Genomic DNA, 19,202 nt, shown 5'->3' with positions numbered 1-19,202 from the left:
GAAATTGCGTGCGTTCCGAGCAAAAAATTTTATTACATATGTTGTGAGTTATGGAAGAATTTTCTGCAAAGAGACGATAACTATTTGAGAGACGATAATTACCACACACACACACCTTCGCCTATACATTTACAACGTGTAATTGCTTTATTGCGTGTGGCAATTGGACACTATATTTTTGGAAATGTTTACATTGTCTGGTCTACATTACAAGTACAACAAAACCAAATGTTAGGATGTCAAATGTGGCGAATAATGGCGAAAGGAAAATCCATAGTGACATAACAGCAGAATTTCCTAAAAGCAACGCTGCATCCGCGTATTGTGTAAGACTGAAGCGGAAAGTGATTGGTTGTAGGAAAAAAAAAATCGAATTCGAAACAATAAAGAACATTTAATGAAGCAGCAAACATAGTGAAAATTTAGAAATTAAACACTTTCATTTTTGCAAGTGCGACAAGCAAAATTTAAAGGTCAAAACGCCTTTCAGTACTGATATGTATATGTTTGTGTATGAGCATTTCTGCATCACCCACGCACACAGTTGAAGAAGGCACAAACGACAGGCTGTCTTTGACGAACGTGCTTGCGAAAAAATCGATAATTATTAAATTTATTTACGTAAATTATAAATAAAATGCAAAACATGTGGAAAGTGCAGCACAAAGTGAAATTTTAGCATAAAGCTAATTATATCAACTTTAGCGATCGAAAAAACAAAAGCTTTACACTCTATTTACTTCGTTTGCGTATTTGGAGAACGCAGTTGTGTAGTCTTCATTGGTATCTTCTCCATTTAAAGCTATTGTTGGGGACTGGTTTTCTTTTTTTGGAGAAATCGAGATATTTTGTTGCGATGGCGGAGGCTGTGCGAGCTGATGTGGATTCAGCAAAGGATATGCAGCAGCCAAATGATAGCTCAGACGTTGTTGACGCTGGCAGTGGCGCAATCTTGCGTAACACAAAGCAAGCGACAGCCTTGTCGCTGGCTCATCAGGCGAATGAACAAGTTAATAGTGAGCAATTGGTAAGCGTTGCGTATGAGAAGGTATATGTGTAAATATGCTTTAGTATTTGCATTTTCGGCTTAAATAATTTTTTTTTTTATTATATATTTTTCAAAGGTTTTTAAGAAATTAGGAGACAATCTAAACTCTTATAATTTATCATTTAACATAGGTATTATAAACTATTATAATTTTCTTGTACGGTATCAAAACTGGTCTACCGTTTATTGAAGGTGTGCGAATAAAGTATCTGGTCTTTGACAGGACCTTACTCAATATTATAAATATTTTAGCATTTACATCTCTTATTTTCGGGTAAAAAGAGAATTACACATAACACTTGGAATCAGTGAACTTGATTATGGTTGGTTTCGAGTTAAAATAAATAGTTGTTCTTTTGTCGAGCTCAGTTTCATGCTTTCTTATTTCCCATTGTAACTTATAGTAGTTATGGTTGCCATATTGTTGTAGAAAAAGAAAATGTAATTATCTAGTTCTTATAAATATGTCTACAAATATGTACGTGTGCCACACACGTGCTCATCTAGCTAATTATAGTCATTAACTTTGATGCTAACTAAACTTCATTTTATTTTAGCAATTACTTTAAGTAATTTTTCATGATAAAGATGGCCTTAACCTACTTGTTAACCGTCTTTTGCGCTTCATTACTTAATCGCTTGCTGTTTCCGTATTTTTTTTCTTTTTTGTCACGCAATATTTGCACTTTAAATTGATGTCCTTTTATTATACGTATAATTGTATAAAACCATCGGTCAATATCGAACATGTCGTGCAAAAGCTAAAAATCATCGCGACACTTAACTATTATTAGATCAACAACAAATTGTCAGGCAAGAAAATGCCTTCATGGAAAAGTGAAAATGTATACGCGTATATGCATACGAGGGGTAGTGAACACATTTCAGAAACTTGAAAAAAATGTAAGACGTTCTCAAGTTCAATTAAATTTTTTTATTATAATTTTAATTTACCTAAAATCTAGTTATTAGAAGACATTTTGAGTCGTATTATTACATTTTAGACTCAAAGAGGATTACTATGATTAATATTTTTTTTTTTTGCAAAGCGTTTTTTAAACAAGTTTTTAATTATAATGTTAAAATTTATTCAAATTTATGTAATTCGTTCCACAATACGATCTTGTTTAGTACCGTTATGTTTATTTTTGCTATTTGTTAACCCAAAATAGTAATATATATTCAAATATTTATTTAAAAAAAAAATAAAATTTTTAATTTCAAAATCTGAATTAAAAGATGAAAGTTTAAATCTTTTATCTGAAAATTAGAATTAAATATTGAAAATTAAATTTTTAAAACCAAAATCGGAATAAAAAATTGATAAAATATTTTCTAATTAAAAAATCGTAATAACAAATATAAACAATATTTTTGATAACAAAAACTTTCTAACTGAAAAACTAAAATTAAGAGTAATTAAGAGTAATTAAAAGTAATTAAGAAAAAATTGCTAAGCTATGTTAATATTTTATTAAAAGTAAGCTTACCTTTTCAAAAGCTAATCAAAATGGTGGAAAGAGAAGTACGCAACCGCGAAATATGTAGTTTAAAATTCAACTATAATTTTTTTTTTTAATTTCTAACTATAAACTTGGAATTAACATGTTGTTTTTCCAATCCGGTATTTGGTATTCAAATTTAATTTTTCGGGGGATTCAAAACTTATTTTTAATTTTTTAATTTAGCATTAGGAATAAGAAACTTGAAAATAATTTTTCGTTAAATTTTTCGGAATTACAAAAAATAAAAATTTAACTTAAATATGAATTTAAATGCATTACTTGCTAACCTGTAAGTAAATATGAATTTTAAAATTTTATTTAATTTGAAATAAAACGCGTAAAATAATTTATGTCGCTATATGTCGAAATAAACTAAAATTTAGCTATGGAAATGAAGATATCGGTTAACCTCATAACATTATAGGTAACCCTCGTAGTCGTGTATTAACGCAAATTGCTAGCATGCTCGCGTTTAAAGGCAAACACAAATTGTACAAACGTTAAATTGGCAATTGGCGCAAATACCTGTACATACATACATACATACATATGTTTCGATGTAGCCGAGTCCTTGTGGTTAGACACAAACGAGCGCTGTCAACTTTTTATTATTAGCGCTGATGAGTTGTCATGAGATGCTTTCAAGTAATTTATTACCCTCTATTGATTTTCATGTCTTTTTTTTAATTTTTTGTTTGCGTGTTTGCCATGCCTGCTATCTACTACAGCTTGTGTAAAATGTGGGAAGCCATGGCGTATGAGTGACATTACCACAGAGCACACTTTCGCTTTTATCGCTCGCCATTTAACAAGCTTCTCTGCCACTAAAACTTTTTGTTGTTTTTTGCATTACTTGTTTTACGTTTCCTGCCGCCGGCTGCAGTATTTAACAACAACATCGACAACAACGGTCGGCGCTAATGGCGACTCGGCTACGGCAACAGTCACAGATATGGCTTCGCTGTCAGCGACGTCAACGACTGCTGCGTCGGCAGCGCTGCCATTAGCCGTACACTACTTGGCTAGCTTCCATCAGATTTGTGTGGTGACTGCACTGCTTCCATTGGTGACGCTATTCACCTGCTTCGTCACCGCGTACGTCTTCCAATATGATGATGTGCACGAAACGCATTGCCGTGTAAGTATTGCTCATATATCGCCTATTTATTAGTCAGACTTAATGGCTTTTCAATTGTGTTCGATTGTAGGTCTACAACATTGTACCATCGATAAGTGCCATTACCGGTGTCAGCCCACAACGCTACTTCTGGCGCCTGAGTATTGCCTTACATATTGGACCGCGTTTGCCCATCGCCTTCGTCTATAAGAACTTTTATCGCAGCATGTTGGCCAATTTGCAGCAACGTCGGCCGCATCTGGTGCCAAAGGCCGATCTAATGATAACCATAATCTTAATTTTGAATCTCATCGAAATTTCATCGTTGGGCGGTGTCACCTACATTTCGAATAGGGAGAACTATCGTAAGTATAATAATTTAAGTTTATTTTTGGAAAAGTTACGTTTTTGAAGCGAGTTCAAAGCGGTTTACAGGGACTAGGATTCGCAGTATCCCATCCTAGTAGCATATTTTCTTAACTATAATCCCTTGTTAAACAGTTTTGAATATACATAATATTATATAACACTATTACTTATTCGAAATTTGCTTCAAATACGAGATGATTAAATTAGAAAAATCCCTCAAAAAAAAAAAACTTCTACAAATCCATCCGCTCCTTCTGGTCGGTTTCAAACTTGTAAAACATAATCGAATAAGTTCTTTCACTAAGTTGTAATTTTTGACACCCTGACCATTAGGGTGGAACAAAAAAAAAATTATTTTTTTGCTTAGCCTGAGGGTAAAAGCTGTAGATTATAAAAACAATTTTTTTTGGACAAAAAAAAACAGAAAAAAAATATTTTTGGTTTAAACTTTTTACATTTATATAAAAGTTACCGACGGTTTTTGACTCAAAATTTATTCTAACGCTTAAGGAAAGCATGTTGTCGTTTGAGATCTTTTTTCAAAACTCCAATAATGGCCACAAACACTTTTTTTAAGTTGATAACTTTTATTTGGCCTGAAAGAGGACTCTCCACAGTTTCTAGAACACTTATCAATATTTTTTTACGAAATAAAAATTTTAACTCGAAAATTAACTTAAAAACTGAGTGCGCCGCCTCTAGATGTTAAAAATTTTTTTTAGTTTTTTATCCAAAAATTTTCTTTTTTTATAATCTACAGATTTTACCCTCAGGTTAAGCAAAAAAAAATTTTTTTTTTGCTCCACCCTACTGCCCATTAATTGTTGCTTGAATAACGACGAGGCGATACTATTTAGTTTTATGATTATTTTTGAGTACTTCGATTAGCTTAAGACCCTTCAAAGAACTTAAAATTGATTTTTTCAACTAAGTGAACTTAATTTACCACTTGATCAAATTTGACCCGGACTGTGAAAAAAAAGCTACATCTACATTTTCACGTATTTTAATACAAAACTTTATTATCGCCTTCAAAATATGGTCAACACAAGCAGGTCAACGCTAAATTCGGCGTACGCAGTTTAAATGGTCCAATCTGGGTCAAATTTGATCAGATGATAATTCATCAGTCAGTCATCGGTCATCTCCCAGGAAATTAGTAGTAAACATAAAGTGACAAATTACTGTTAATGTTAACAGCCTATTACAGTTATAGATTGGTAAGGTGGACCTGGTTTTGTTTCCAAATACTTAGTGAAGAAAAAGTTTTTCTCTTCTTCTTCAAATCTTCGGGAACGGCTTAAAACTCTATTTCGTGCATACAATTTAGATAACAATAATGGCTTTCAGCCAAATAAAGATCCAAGGTTTTAATCTTTTGAAGAATATCTAATATTCTTAACTACTACGTAAGACACATTTCTGACAATTGGATGTACCATATTATCGGCGCGTTGGATAAGAATGAATTAGTCGATAAGTTCTTGCTGATCAGGAGAGTAAAGGGGGTCGCTAACTACATTTAGCGGCATAAAACATCATATAAACAGTTTTGAGAATGGTGTTGAGGTATCAGTCTTTGACAGGGAATGAAACAGGGTTCGTTCTGTTTATTCAGATTCAACTGTCGTTGGTACAGTACGAAATTTTGCTATCTCATCGATCGCTAGGTCAAATTATGTTCTTATTTTAGATTAGGTTTCCGAGCTGAGCTTCGCGACGGAGTTCGCTCACATTTCGACAGCTGAAAAACCCCTCCTTGGTGATGCCACAATTTCTGGATATGAGTCAAAAAACTCTCATATATTCAAGAAGCGCTTTGAGTCCATCATCATCAAATCTGTTTAGGCGGCTAATAGCGATTTTAAAATCCTTTGGATTATATGAGAGACTTTTCTTTCTGTTCCGAAGACAAGCGAAAGAGTTTTTGTGGCACGGATCTCTCATTTTGTTAGGACTCTTTATACTCCAATGCTTAAATAACGACGAGGCGATATAATTTAGTTTTATGATTGTCTTTGAGTAAGACCTTGTAACCGACTAGTTGAACTATACTAACTTAATACAGTTATGTATGTGTGTACATAAGGTCTTGTGTAAAAATTTTTATACATAATTGTGAACACAGTTTTGTAATTCCCTTCTTAAACCACTCATTTTACTGTAACTTTTTTCTCTTCCCCAGCGATTCACGAGAAAATCTTCATCACATTTATGGTTTGCTCACTCTGCTACATGTTGGCCACGATTAAACTGCACGGTATGCTCTTCGAGGACGAAAGCAAACTCTTGCCCACACAACGCGAGTCCATCAAATGGAAGAAAATACTCTTCATCACCTCGATAGTGAGCACGGTCGGCTTATTGGTATTCTTCGCCAAGCATCGTTTCTACTGTCATGATTTGGGTGCGTTCACTAATGTGTTTGAAATAATATTAAAATTTAATAAAATAAAAAAAATATTTTTCATTAACTTCACAGCCTTCAGTTGGTTCGCCTTCTTCGAGTATGTGATCGCCATAGCGAATATGCTTTTCCATTTCACCATCATTTGGGACTTTCCATCGCAATTTATGCTCATCGTGCAAGGACCGAGGGAGAAAATAGAGGAACTCTTCAAGCGCGCATGCGCAAAATATGATTAAACACACACTCACAAATGTACATACACACATACATGTTTACGAAAAGTGAAAAAGTGTGCGTGTGTGTGTGTGCAACACTCGTTGTGACTTGAATAGCGAGCTGGTAGTAGTTGTTGCTGCGAATAAATCAATTTTAATTTGATTTAATTGTGAATTGTGAAAGACACTTGAGAAACCTCGAAGCGCGCTTCCATTGTCAACTCATACGCATAGTTTATTATTTAGTTTTCACTACTTTACGAGAAATACTCATAAACACACACATACATACATACAAGTATACACAGAGTGAAGGTAAAAGTCTCCTAATAGCGGTTTGCGTAAAGCCATAGTTAAATCCATTTTAAAACATACAAATGTATACATACATACAATACACATATATATATATAAATGTATTATATACATACATATATACAAATGTATTACATACATACATACGTATTGATAAACAATTTTATTTAGTTTTTAAAAAATAAGTTTTAAAGCAATAATTTTAGTTTTCTGTTAAATACATGTGTATCCGTAGATTTACACTAGTTTCGTGAGATTTTTAACGTAACGCAACGACACGAGTTTTAACTGCACTTACATAACTTACTATGTAGCTAAAATACTCTGATAAGCAAATACTCGAAATACTCAAATACCTTTTGACTTGTAATACCGTTGTCATTAAGTCATTATTATGTACATATATACACGAAATTGAAAACTAAAACAAAAACTTAAAAGGAAATCTCAAATATTGCACACAGTTCAAAATTTTGCAACTTATTTAGTCAAAAAAAAAAAAATTTTATTAAATAAATTTAGCATTAATTTTATTCAAGCAATGGTAAACCAAGCGCTGTACTAGGCTTACACTAGTTTTTTTTAGAATTGCATTAAGATTTTCGAATGCTTACATACATAAATAAAGAAATTTAGCAAAAAGTTCACATAAAAAATATATATAAATATGTTCACAAACATTCATTTAAATTTTGTTTCATTATTAAAACATAATTTTAAATACAGGTAAAACTCATTGCTTTTCTTTCTATGGCATACATTTTTAAGTCTAACTAATTATATGTATAATATTTTAAAACATTTTACATACTTAAAATTTTCTTATTAAGCATTTTAATTTATTTCACAAACTTATAAGCAAACTTTTTTTTTTCATTTTTTTCAAACATTATAATTGGTTTGTATTAGGGCTGTGAAGATTCGAGAGAGTTTCGAGCAAAATTCGAATTGCAAAGATATCGGTTAATTTCAGGGTTGCAAATAATGCATTAAAAATATAATAGAATTAACATTTAAATACATTTTTTTATTTTATTTTGTAATCTCGAAAATTTCACTTCAGTAGTACATTTTTAAGATCTTTAATTTGCTTTTGATCGTTTAGTTTGTATGGCAGCTATATGCTATAGTGGTTCAATCTGATCACTTTCGTCGGAGATTATACCGTTGCTTTTGATAATAATCCATGCTAAATTTCCTGAAGATATCTCGTCAAATAAAAAAGTTTTCCATACAAGGACTGTTTTTTGATCGATCAGTTTGTATGGCAACTGAATACTATAGTGATCCGATCTCAAATATTTTTTCGAATATTGTTCCGTTGCCTTTCTTGTTAAATAAAAATGTTGTCCATGCAAGCTTATTTAAAAATTAATTTTTAATTAAAATGTGAAAAAATTATAACCGCAAGTTTATAATTAAAAATTCAAAAATTATTTTTTTAAAATTTAAATTTTTTTCGCTTGCGTACTGTGTTCTACAATTTTGAACTAGAGCTCGCATTGCGCAATCATCTGTAATACTCTAGAGCAGCGATCGGCAATCAACCGATTTATATTTTATTAATTTATAATGCTGACTTTAGAAATTTAACTTTAAACCCAATATTTTGGATTATTAAATTTGGATTATTTTGGATTTTAAAATTTTAATACTGATAAATTTTGAAAATTTGATAAAAAAAAATTTTTAATCAAAAAATTTGCAACTCTAATTAAAATCTATTCGTTTTTTTAGTTGTTCTGATTTACAAAGTTTCTGCCAACACTCGTCTTTTCGAATGTTTTGTACTCTTGATTGCAAAATTCAACAAGAGAACTCGATTTTGAAAGCCGTTTTTTGCATTACTGCATGGGTAAATATTTTCACTTTCATATTTTTGATGTACGAGTATAATTAATATCGAAATCTATTTACATTTCAAATTTCGAATTTTTAAATATACTAAAATCTGAAAGCGCATATTTTTCATTCAGGTGTTCGGATATTGAAATATTCGATTTAATTAGATACCGTATCAAACTCCCAGCCCTAGTTGCTACATCTTTCTGCACGTGTTTTATATATTTCGCGATGACAATCTTTTAGATAACCTGAATATCCGTTTTCCAAAAAAAATCTGATTATATTTGTGGAACCAAGTGCTATCTTAGGTGTCTTCAAAAGTTTTTAGGTAGTAAAAATCTTGGTTCAACAAAGTGAAGCCTTAAGTTGGACTTATAAATTTTCAAAGATCTCTACAAACTGTTGATATACTACAATTAATTAAAATCTATAACGATTAACTAATTCCTACGAATTTTTTTCTAGTTTAAAGAATGATTTACATTTTGTGAGGTTAAAACTAAAAAGATTTTGTAACACCCCAAGTTTTGAATTAGTTAAGGTAACTAAACTGTTGTGGAAACATATTGCGCATTAAATAGAAAAGCGTGATTACTCCAAAGTGGTCAGTATCAACTTATTCCACAAAACCATTCACAGAACATACTGATGTTTCCAAAAATTTAGTCAACACTAACCCACACTAACTGGAAAAGTACTTTATTTGTTCTATTCTTATATTGGGAAGAAAGGTTAGATGAAAATTTAGGCCTCTAAGTTTCTACAAAAAATTGTCTTTAATTGAAAACTATCCATAATAAACTACCACAATTCTCTTCATACTATTCCTCGTTCTCATTTTCAAATAGTTAAATGCATATGACATATTTCTAAGCATAAACTCATCAGTTAATATAAAAATTCTACACAGTCTACACTCTTTACATTTAATATCACTTTTGTCTGCATATATTTAAAAATATACAACTACTCCAAAAAAAAAGGTACTAATAATTCAGAAATATTCGCATATTTGCTACACGAGAAAAATTTTGCTAATCCACTCAAAACTTTGATACAATTTTATTAGCTAAAATAATCAAACTCTTTGCCACAATCACAGACTAAATTCTTATTTTCGATAAACTATTAATAATTTTGCAGTACAACTCTCTAGCAACTCACAAATGCAAACTCAATAATGTTTAAGACAGTTACAATTGCAATTAAAATAGTTTTAGTGAAAATATTAATAGTTTAATGAATATTTATTATAAGAAAAATTAATAGAAATACGAATAATAATTTAAAAATAATAATAAATAATATAATAGTATTGATAAAAATTTCACAATAAAAAAATATTGAAAAATACACACCATAAACGACAAGCTAAAGAAATAGTAGTTTTTTCGCTAAAACGCATTTTTTTTTAATCGATTACAATTAAAATAACAACAAACCTAACATATCGTACAAGGTCTGTAAACGAATATATGTATTATATAATTGAAACATAGTTATTAGAGAATTGTAGTTAAGTAAAAAATAAATAAATTACAACAACAGTAAACACATAACCAAATATAGTGCGTAGAGTTTTTGAAAAGTTTGGAGAAGCTTTTTTCTATGCTAATTTATTTCTAGCATGCTATTTTCTTAATCTGTTTAGCTAATTTGTAGAGTTAATTATTTTTATTTTAAACAAAATAATAAAATTTGCAAAATATATTCTGCTTTTGACAGCAACGATCAAATGTATTTCTTACTAATTATTTTATGAAGGTTGAATCGAACAAACAACTGCTATAAATAATCTTAAGATTACACGACTTTAATGAGGCGCTCATACACGCTCTCGTATTGAATATAAAAGAGGAATTTTGTTTTTGCTTTCACACGCAAATTTTTTGACAAGCGAGCAGAGCGCAAATGTAGCGAGTAAAGTAATAGCGAATCGAAGACGTATGATATCTACAATACAATGTAGGTATACACTGGCTTAGAAGCTAGTTTATACATTTTCTGGCTGTTAATCAGTATAGGACCAAAAAATAGGTGTTTTTTAAATTTGTTTTTGATTTTTTGTTAATTAACGAACTCAAGACATTGCTTACCAATAGATTGAGCTGATTGGGAGTTTAAGTCGTGAACATATGAAAAGCTATAACGAAATAAACTCAATACAAGTTAAGCACATAAATATTGTACTTCAATTCTGGTACTTCAATACCTTCTCAATAATTCAAAACTAATGGTAACCATTTCAAAAACCTCTTAACATTTAAAAAGAAAAGAAAAACATTATTTTATGAAAAGAAAGAAAACAAAGAAATACTAAAATATTCAATAAACATTTTACGCTAGCGTTCCGCCGCAGTTTCGAGCGAGCTGAAAATTAGCAGTAGAAATTTATACTCTATTATACAATCAGAATATTTCGCAACATAGGGAAATTATATTTTATTTTTGCATAAATCGGCATATAAAACTTATATACTATATAAAGGGAGATATTAAGCCAAAAATGGGTGTGAAAACATAATCGAAAATTCACCATAGAAAAAAGTTATTTAAAAATATATATAAAAAGTAATTTCACTAGTTAAGAGTATTATTGATTATAAAAAAAGATAAAGCAACAAAGTAAATACATTTTACAGTAGAAATTATATAATATATAAGTGATTTAACATGTGTCGGTAAGGCGAAGTAGTTAAAATATAAGAAGAAACCGTTATAATAACATATTAAAACTGCAAATAATATAAACAAATGAACAAAACAAAATAAACATTAAAAAAAAATTTGCACGACAAATAGTTTCAGTTAAGAGAAAATTTTGAAAATTATTATAAAAATTTCTAACAGCAAAATAATAAGGTTTTATATATACCGCAAACAATTTTAAGTTAATTAAAAAATTAGGCTTAAGATTTTTTTTGTCATTTTGAGTAGTATTTTATTTAATCTATTGCAATTAAAAATTATTAAGTAGTTTAAAATTTTCATTTGTTAACTGTCTCAAAAAATATTACACCAAAGATTTTGTGATGACGCATTCTCTTTAAAATATAAACGTGAATGCATAAAAATTCCAGAAAATATGTTTTTTATATAATTCTGCGGCTATAATATGTTTGTGCACATAAAATATATATACAAGATATGAACAGTCGCAGTGAACATATTTATACGAAAAAAGCAAAAAAAAAAATTGTTAAGAGAATGTTTTCTCCCCTAACCCTTAAAAAATATAATCAATGCAATTTATTTCAATTCAATTCAATATAATATTATTAAATAATAAAAAATAATTAAATAAATAAATTTACTATATATTTGAGTTGTTAATTTCTTGTAACTAATTTATGCTATAAGCAAAGAAAAAAAAAATGTATGCAATCTCTTGGAGAGCGTAAAAAATGTTTTTCTTTCTCTCACTGGATTGTTAAGTGGCAAGAGAGAGATCACCGTAGACTGTAGAGAATCCCTGTATTAAAACCTTCCGAAAATAATCTAGTCTATATACAAGTAGGAATCGAAGTGGTTTGAATCTGTATCTGGTCAAGAATAGTGAACATTTCTCTCTAAAATCGTAGTGTAAATAATTTATTTTATTTAAAGTGCCTGGACTAGTTGTGATTTAACACCATTAGAATACTTCTTGTGGGGTTATTTGAAGTCATTGGTCTTTAGCAATAAATCAGACTCACTTCAACTTTTAGAAGTCAATATTGAACGGGCTATTCATGACATACGACTGGATTTAGTTTAAAAACTACTTGAAAATTGGGCTCCTTCTCGAATAATATATTTTTTATCATGGGTGAGTGCTATACCATCTGATCAAATTTAACTAGGACTGGTCCACTTAAATTGTATGCGCAAACCGAATTGATACAGATTTTTTCCCTAATTGTCTATGGTAATAGTGTGTGTTTGGCAGCTGTTTGTGACGTGAAAAGTTTCTCTGGCGATTTATATCATAAAAAAATTTTAAAAAAGAGTTTGCTTGAAATTTTGTGTTTTTAATAAAATCACGGCAACGGCATCGTTAAAAATATTGCAGAAGTATTTTAGGGAGTCTACTTTATCCCAAATACAAGTACTTCAGTGGTGAAAAGTCAACGAAAACTTGCTTCAAAGAGCTGTTGAGTCTGTTAATGACGATAACATCGAACAAATTCTAGAAACAGTGCTTTAAAGTCGTCGTGTTGGCATCAGAGTGATAGCAGAGGTTCACAAAATCTCTTATGAATCGACTCAACACGTTTTGGTTATTATTCTGGGTATGAAGCGTGTCAATGCTACACATGTACCATAAGACCTGAATTTTTCGTAAAGAACGACGTCAAGTAGATGGCGCAAAAGAGACGCTTGATAACTTAGCTGAGGATCCTACATTCATCAAACGCATCATTACTGGTGACTAAACCTGGGTTTATGAATATGACGTCGAAACTATCCAACAACACAACGAATGGCGCACCAAAAATGAGCTAAAACCAAAAGAACCTAAATTCGTTGAAGGCAGCGAATGCCATCGCAGCCGAGGCTTATAACAAGTGCATGAAAAATTGGATTAAACGTTGAAATGCTTGTATTGGCTAAGGAGCCTATTTGGTAGGCAATAATAAAGATTTGTATTAGTGTCAGTCCGAGTGCAGGAGCGGCAATTGTTTTTTTTTTACCCTATGAGAACGGATTTATAATTGAGGGAAACGGATTGACATTTTACGTTATTTTGTTCATATTTGAATTTAGTATCTTCTGCGTTTCAAAGACCAAATGCAAGAGGCATTGGTTTCTCTAGTGGAAGGCATCAAGCAATTAGCACTATCATCACAAAAAGTAACAGCTGACACGACGTTGTAGACTTGGGCAAAATCAAAATCGTGCTTTTAGAGCTAAGAGGAAGAAGAGAGAGGAGATAACTCAATTCCTTGCATCCGTCACGCTCTAGATCCAGCACAATATCATTGAAACACCAGCTTGTATTATATTCTCTCTGAATTCATAATGTCTCTTCCTCTGACTTCCTATATGTATATAATATTATATACTTGTATATGTATCTATGTTCTTTTTAAAGCATATATATAACTTGTATGTATATATATGAATCTCCAGCAAGTGCGTACAACCACACACTCTGTCTGCGTTCATGTCAACTTTGCAGAATGCTGCTGATAAGTGAGTATTGTTTTTTTTTTCGATTGCTCTTTCTTTGCTTTCGATCTTGGCTTCCAATTAAATTATTCGAATCATCTGTGGAACTCCAGCGATCCGGTCGCATCATCTGTTTCGTGTGTATGTTTCGGGAGGGTTACATACATACATATTTTGCTATTTTCCTAATCATTACTGGCACATCCGAACGCACACATACACATATATATACATACATACATACAAACTTATTGGATCTTTTCCATCGCGACGGCCGAGATCCATTGATGCTGCCGCGTCTGTTACGGCAATGACTGTTATGTTTGCGTCCGCATGGTTTGCGATAACTTTGTTGCGGCCCCGAAAAGCCGACAATGGAGTGATACACTATATGTATATATGTATGTGTGTTTGTGTGTTGATGTCCCCGCGCTTCGTTGACCTCTAGTAAGCGAGTGTTTGCGTTTTGTAGCTTATTCTTTAATGTTGTCTTTTGTTTTTGTAATCTGCAAATTTTTTGTTGTGGTTTTTACTTGAATTGCGCAAATAGCTCCCCTTCTTGGTTTCTGTGCTGAAATTCTCTGAATTGCTGAGCGTTTTCATTTCGAAATTCCGCTACTCTCTTTCTTTTATGCTCCAAGTGGTATTCACATATATAATATATATACATATATATACATATATATGATTGTGTAGATGTATTTGTAAATTGAGGGGATCTTAAACTGGGATTGCGATCGGATTGAATTGTTCTGTTTGTTTTGTAATTCTGCGCATTTCGGCTTGAGAAGGAAGCTCTCAAGCGAATACAAGAAAATATCTTAAATAATTTAGTTAAGATTGTGTTTTAAGTGTATTCGTACATACATTTGTATATCACTATGTAAGACTATATATATACATATATATATTATATGTATATACGATTGCAAAGTTTTGATTACACTAGGGTAATTCTAGATATTTTTTAGGGTTTGGATCAATTACCAATATTTTGATAGTAATGTATATTATATGTGCAGAATTTAAGGCTAGATAGATATGTATGTATATTAAACCTTATGAGGGCCGAATTTTCTGAACAAGCTGTGGTTTGTAAGTTCAAAGAATGTAGTATTAGTTTGTAGGTCTAAAAGTGAATATCTACGGATACTTGTGGTCAAAATTCAAGCTCGAACTGTTCGTTAATAGACTGGGAATTTCAGAGCGGCCTCTTTTTAGTTAACACGAAAAATGTTTGAAGCGAAAACTCTATCAAGTATTACGGTTTGGCGTTTATACAATTTATAACAATCGCCGATCCAACAGATACTCCGATACATTCTTAAAACCCCGCCTTTAACCAACAGAATGATGATGTCTATACAGAAAGGTTTATACCGTCTTCTGATCCAAAATATTATTGGCAAGTACGCCTTTGCTAGATTTTAGGACGTGCTTGCCTTTCCATTGGCTGTGCGTCCCAATGTTGTCTGACTAATTAAGGCTCTGAAGTCCGATGTTACGTTTTAAGATAAGCTTTTTCTTTCCCCTCTTCTAGCAAACCCTTTTCTATCCGACAAATAGAGCGCCCTACTGATTTGAAGTCATACTTTAAGAGCATCCATTGCATAAAATTACTGGCTGAGGGGCGAAAGCCACTTTTCTTTCCTCTTCTCTGCGACCACCAAAGTCCAAAGCGATCAGGAAGTCATTAATTTTCTTACAGGGTTATTATGAATGAGTATTTAGAAAACAACGCATGTACTTACATTTATCTATATTTAAGTGTGAGGGATGCCCTTTGCCCTTCAGAAAGTTCGCACGATCACCAATATGCTAGTGTTTGTGCCTTGTTTGCATTTTTTTCAATTTCAGTTGGGGACCATGCGTGACTGTGGCTCAGCACTTGAAGTCCCGCACTCTCCGCGAGCAAACAATTGCTTATATAGGATCAGACGTACAAATGTATATGCGGGCACCACTTTTCCATCCAACTAGTGGCCCCTCGAAATGCCAAACCGACTGCGTTGCGCTTTATTTCGCTGGTTGTTGTGGCTGTTGTTGGTGGTTGATTTCAATGAGACTAGTTTTTGTGTTGTTTGCACTATTTTGAAGAATCAACAATAAAAACACAAACTCTGAAATAAAAATAAATGAAAAGTCAATGCAAAAATATAGAAGCAAAAAGCAGAGAAATATGACAGCACCATGTGTTGTTGCACCGTCGAACTGGTTCGCCTTTTAGTACCCGTTGCACGTTCTAGTCTCAGCCAACGAGTGTCGAATGTTGTTGTCGATGCGCCGCACCGCATGTGTTGATTTAACCATAGATGGCGACAACAGCTAGTCAAACGCACAGACTACACCGCACCGCACCGCACCGCTCCTCACCGGTGGCACAGCAATTCCATTCATTGGCCAAGACGACGTTCGTTGCCTTCACTAGACCATCGCTCGCTCACATTTACCCGCTACGCGCCGGCAGACTGAGTCCGATTCGATTGAATTGCATGCAACACTGTTGCCACTACCATCGCGCTTGCGACTGCGACTGCAACATGTCGATTCTTGCCGTTTGCATGCGGTTGCTGCATCAGCGCCACATCGCTGGGATTCCTTTGTGCCATTCCACAGATGCCACAACAGCCAACCAGCTAACAAGCGAGCAAGTAAACGAATTTTTTCTGCGCGTACTTTGCTGAAATGCTGAAAGAAGGCGAACTTGCCACATACAATACACACGCACACTCATCGCTGCCATTGGCGATATGCGTGTGTGTGTTTTGCCGCATTTGTGCACGACAACGTGAAATACCAAACGGTGAATGCAGCGATATGAGCGCTTGCTTGTTGTTTAGCTGTATCCGGGAAGCAGAGGCAGCGGCGCGTATCTGCGAAATTCTTTGCCGCGCACGAAAAGCTTGTCGCTGTTGCAGTCGGCGGTGAGAATGTGAGCCAAGAACAAGAATTTGGTAGACAAAAACAAAAGCCAAATGACTGGAAAAACAATAAAAATTGCAAATGCAAAAGCAAATACAAAAAGTAAAAGAATGAACGAACGCAAAGTAAATACAATAACAAGAAAAGCAATTAAAGCTACGCTGATAGGTGGATTTTGTGGGAGTGGCAGTTAACACGCTGCAGCTAAGTGGGTATCAGCAGTGTTGCCAACCATTATGTTTTTTTAGCCAAAATAATATTGTAAAATTTATAAAAAGTTGGTTAACAGAAAAGTGAAATATAATTTTTATAAAAAATTCCTCGTTTTTAGAAGCTACTAAAAAACAAAAAATAACAATTAGAATGTAAATTATACTTAAAAATAAAAAATAACAATACTTTTCAAAGAAAAATATTGAAAATCAAAATTTTGTAAAGATACCTGAAGATAAGAACCTATTTTTCTAGAAAAATGTACGACTAAAGTAAGTAGTAGTAAAATAGCTATCTCTTTTATAAATAGAGTCTTGATGAAGTATTTCTAATCGTATTAAAGTTCATTCCTTTAACCTCAGTTACAAAAAAGGACTATACAGGAGATATGATCTCGCATTATTTTTATATGATATAGAGTGGACTCAATTATTCGAATAAACTGCATTGACAGAAATAATTGGTTAAATTAGGAAACAATATGAGTTGTTGTAAGTTTTGAATTCCAAGTCACTTTAATCAACTTTTCTGTTGGATAACGACTGATGCACAACGAGAAGTTTCTGAAATAGTGGCTGGTGAAAAGAAGAAAATATGTGTGATGTGCGAGAAGCGATAAAGTATAGTGGGAACAGATATTTTAATATGCTGAAGAGGGTATTAACTTTGTAACACATGTCTGTCGGTCTGTCCATATATATGCGAACTACTCCCTCAGTTTTTGAGATATCCAACTGAAAGTTTGTTCATTTCCTTTTCTCCCCTAGAAGCTACTCATTTGTCGGGAACGCCGTTATTAGATCACTATAGCATTTAACTGCCATATAAACTGAGCGATAATAATCTGTGCCAAACCTTGTCAAATAAAAAGTTTTCTAACGAAGAACGTGATTTTATCCAAGCTGGCGCTACAATCTCTTAAGAAATAGTTCAGATCGGACAACTATAGCATATAGCTGACATACCAACTGATCAAACAAAATCAAGGTACAGATCTTTTTATACCCTTTTATGCTATAGATAATGCAGCTGTGAAGGGTATTATAGCTTCAGTGTAGACGAAGTTAGCGTATTATCTTGTTAACATTCTTTTGTAGATTTGCTAAATTTAGTTACATGCTAGTCCCATTTCACGGACTTTTAGTTTTTTTCAATAACATGAAATATTTTGAAATTATAGTATTTACACTTCAATAGATAAATTACTGAGTAAAAGAGGATATTCATAATCAAAACCTGAAATGTATCATTAAAGATCCTCTTAAATCAATGGCAACACTGGCAAGTAGGCGGTAAACACAGTTTCTCACACGCATGCACCCATCATTCGCACCACCTCACCCACATCCTTTGTTTGCCTTTAGCAAAACGTCAGAAAAAAATTGCGCGCGGAACATCAGGTGTTGCTGTCCGCTACCGGCCACGCAACAAACTTGCCATTGCTGCCTGCTATGCAATTCGCCGCGACACATCGAACAGCTGAACTAGCAATGGCAGCGTCGCACACAAACACAGATGTTGCGGCCGACGTCGTCAACAACGACCAATATTGCTGTTGTTACTTCAGTGTGTTGCCGCAACTATATTTGTGTGTGTGTGTATAAGTGTTTGTGTTTGTGTCAGCGACTATTGCTGCTTTCGTTATTGCCTACATCGCTGCGCGACGACGTGCTCGTGAATTCCTTGCCTCGTTTCGGAATTTTGTTTGTGTTTTGCGGTCGCAAGAATTTTTCGTTTTTCCATTTGGCTTGGCCATTGAAACGAGTGGAGTCGCGGCGTGTTGTTCGTACTTTAATTGGCAATGAAAATTCCAAGTGTTTTTTGTCGTATTTATTTTATATTATTTTTTCGAAATATATTTTATAGCGCTTCGCAGTGTTCGTAAGCTTTCGTGATTGTAAATTTGCGCGCATTTTATTGTGCAACTTGAATAAATACAAAGTGTGTGGAAAAAAAGTCATGGAAATAACTAGTAAAATAATAATAACAAACGTCAGCGACTGTCGGCACACAGCTGAGGACCGCCTCTGTCTGCGGCGCCGAGTTTGTTCATTCGTTCGTTTGTTTTAAGTGTTGGGGCGGCGCGTTCATT

General features: G+C 32.9%; 1 protein-coding gene across 1 annotated transcript; it reads left to right on the top strand.

The window, feature by feature from the left end:
- Positions 1-165: 165 nt before the first annotated feature.
- Positions 166-12,142, top strand: LOC106625287 (post-GPI attachment to proteins factor 2-like). The gene is made up of 5 exons (XM_070110192.1): positions 166-1,027; positions 3,437-3,691; positions 3,762-4,035; positions 6,225-6,446; positions 6,522-12,142. Exons 1-5 carry the CDS (start codon positions 857-859, stop codon positions 6,683-6,685), a joined length of 1,086 nt encoding a protein of 361 aa, XP_069966293.1. The 5' UTR covers positions 166-856; the 3' UTR covers positions 6,686-12,142.
- The last annotated feature ends 7,060 nt before the right edge of the window (positions 12,143-19,202 follow it).

Source organism: Bactrocera oleae, chromosome 5 (genome assembly GCF_042242935.1).
Source record: "Bactrocera oleae isolate idBacOlea1 chromosome 5, idBacOlea1, whole genome shotgun sequence".
Taxonomy (NCBI): Eukaryota; Metazoa; Arthropoda; class Insecta; order Diptera; family Tephritidae; genus Bactrocera; species Bactrocera oleae.
This window is presented reverse-complemented; position numbering and strand designations above follow the sequence as displayed.

Bases quoted from the DNA above. Each gene is read 5' to 3' on its own strand.
- LOC106625287 (XM_070110192.1), top strand. From the start codon at position 857: ATGGCGGAGGCTGTGCGAGCTGATGTGGATTCAGCAAAGGATATGCAG. The intron at 3,692-3,761 runs GTAAGTATTGCT...GTTCGATTGTAG, and splicing joins TGCACGAAACGCATTGCCGT to GTCTACAACATTGTACCATC. The intron at 6,447-6,521 runs GTGCGTTCACTA...TTAACTTCACAG, and splicing joins TTTCTACTGTCATGATTTGG to CCTTCAGTTGGTTCGCCTTC.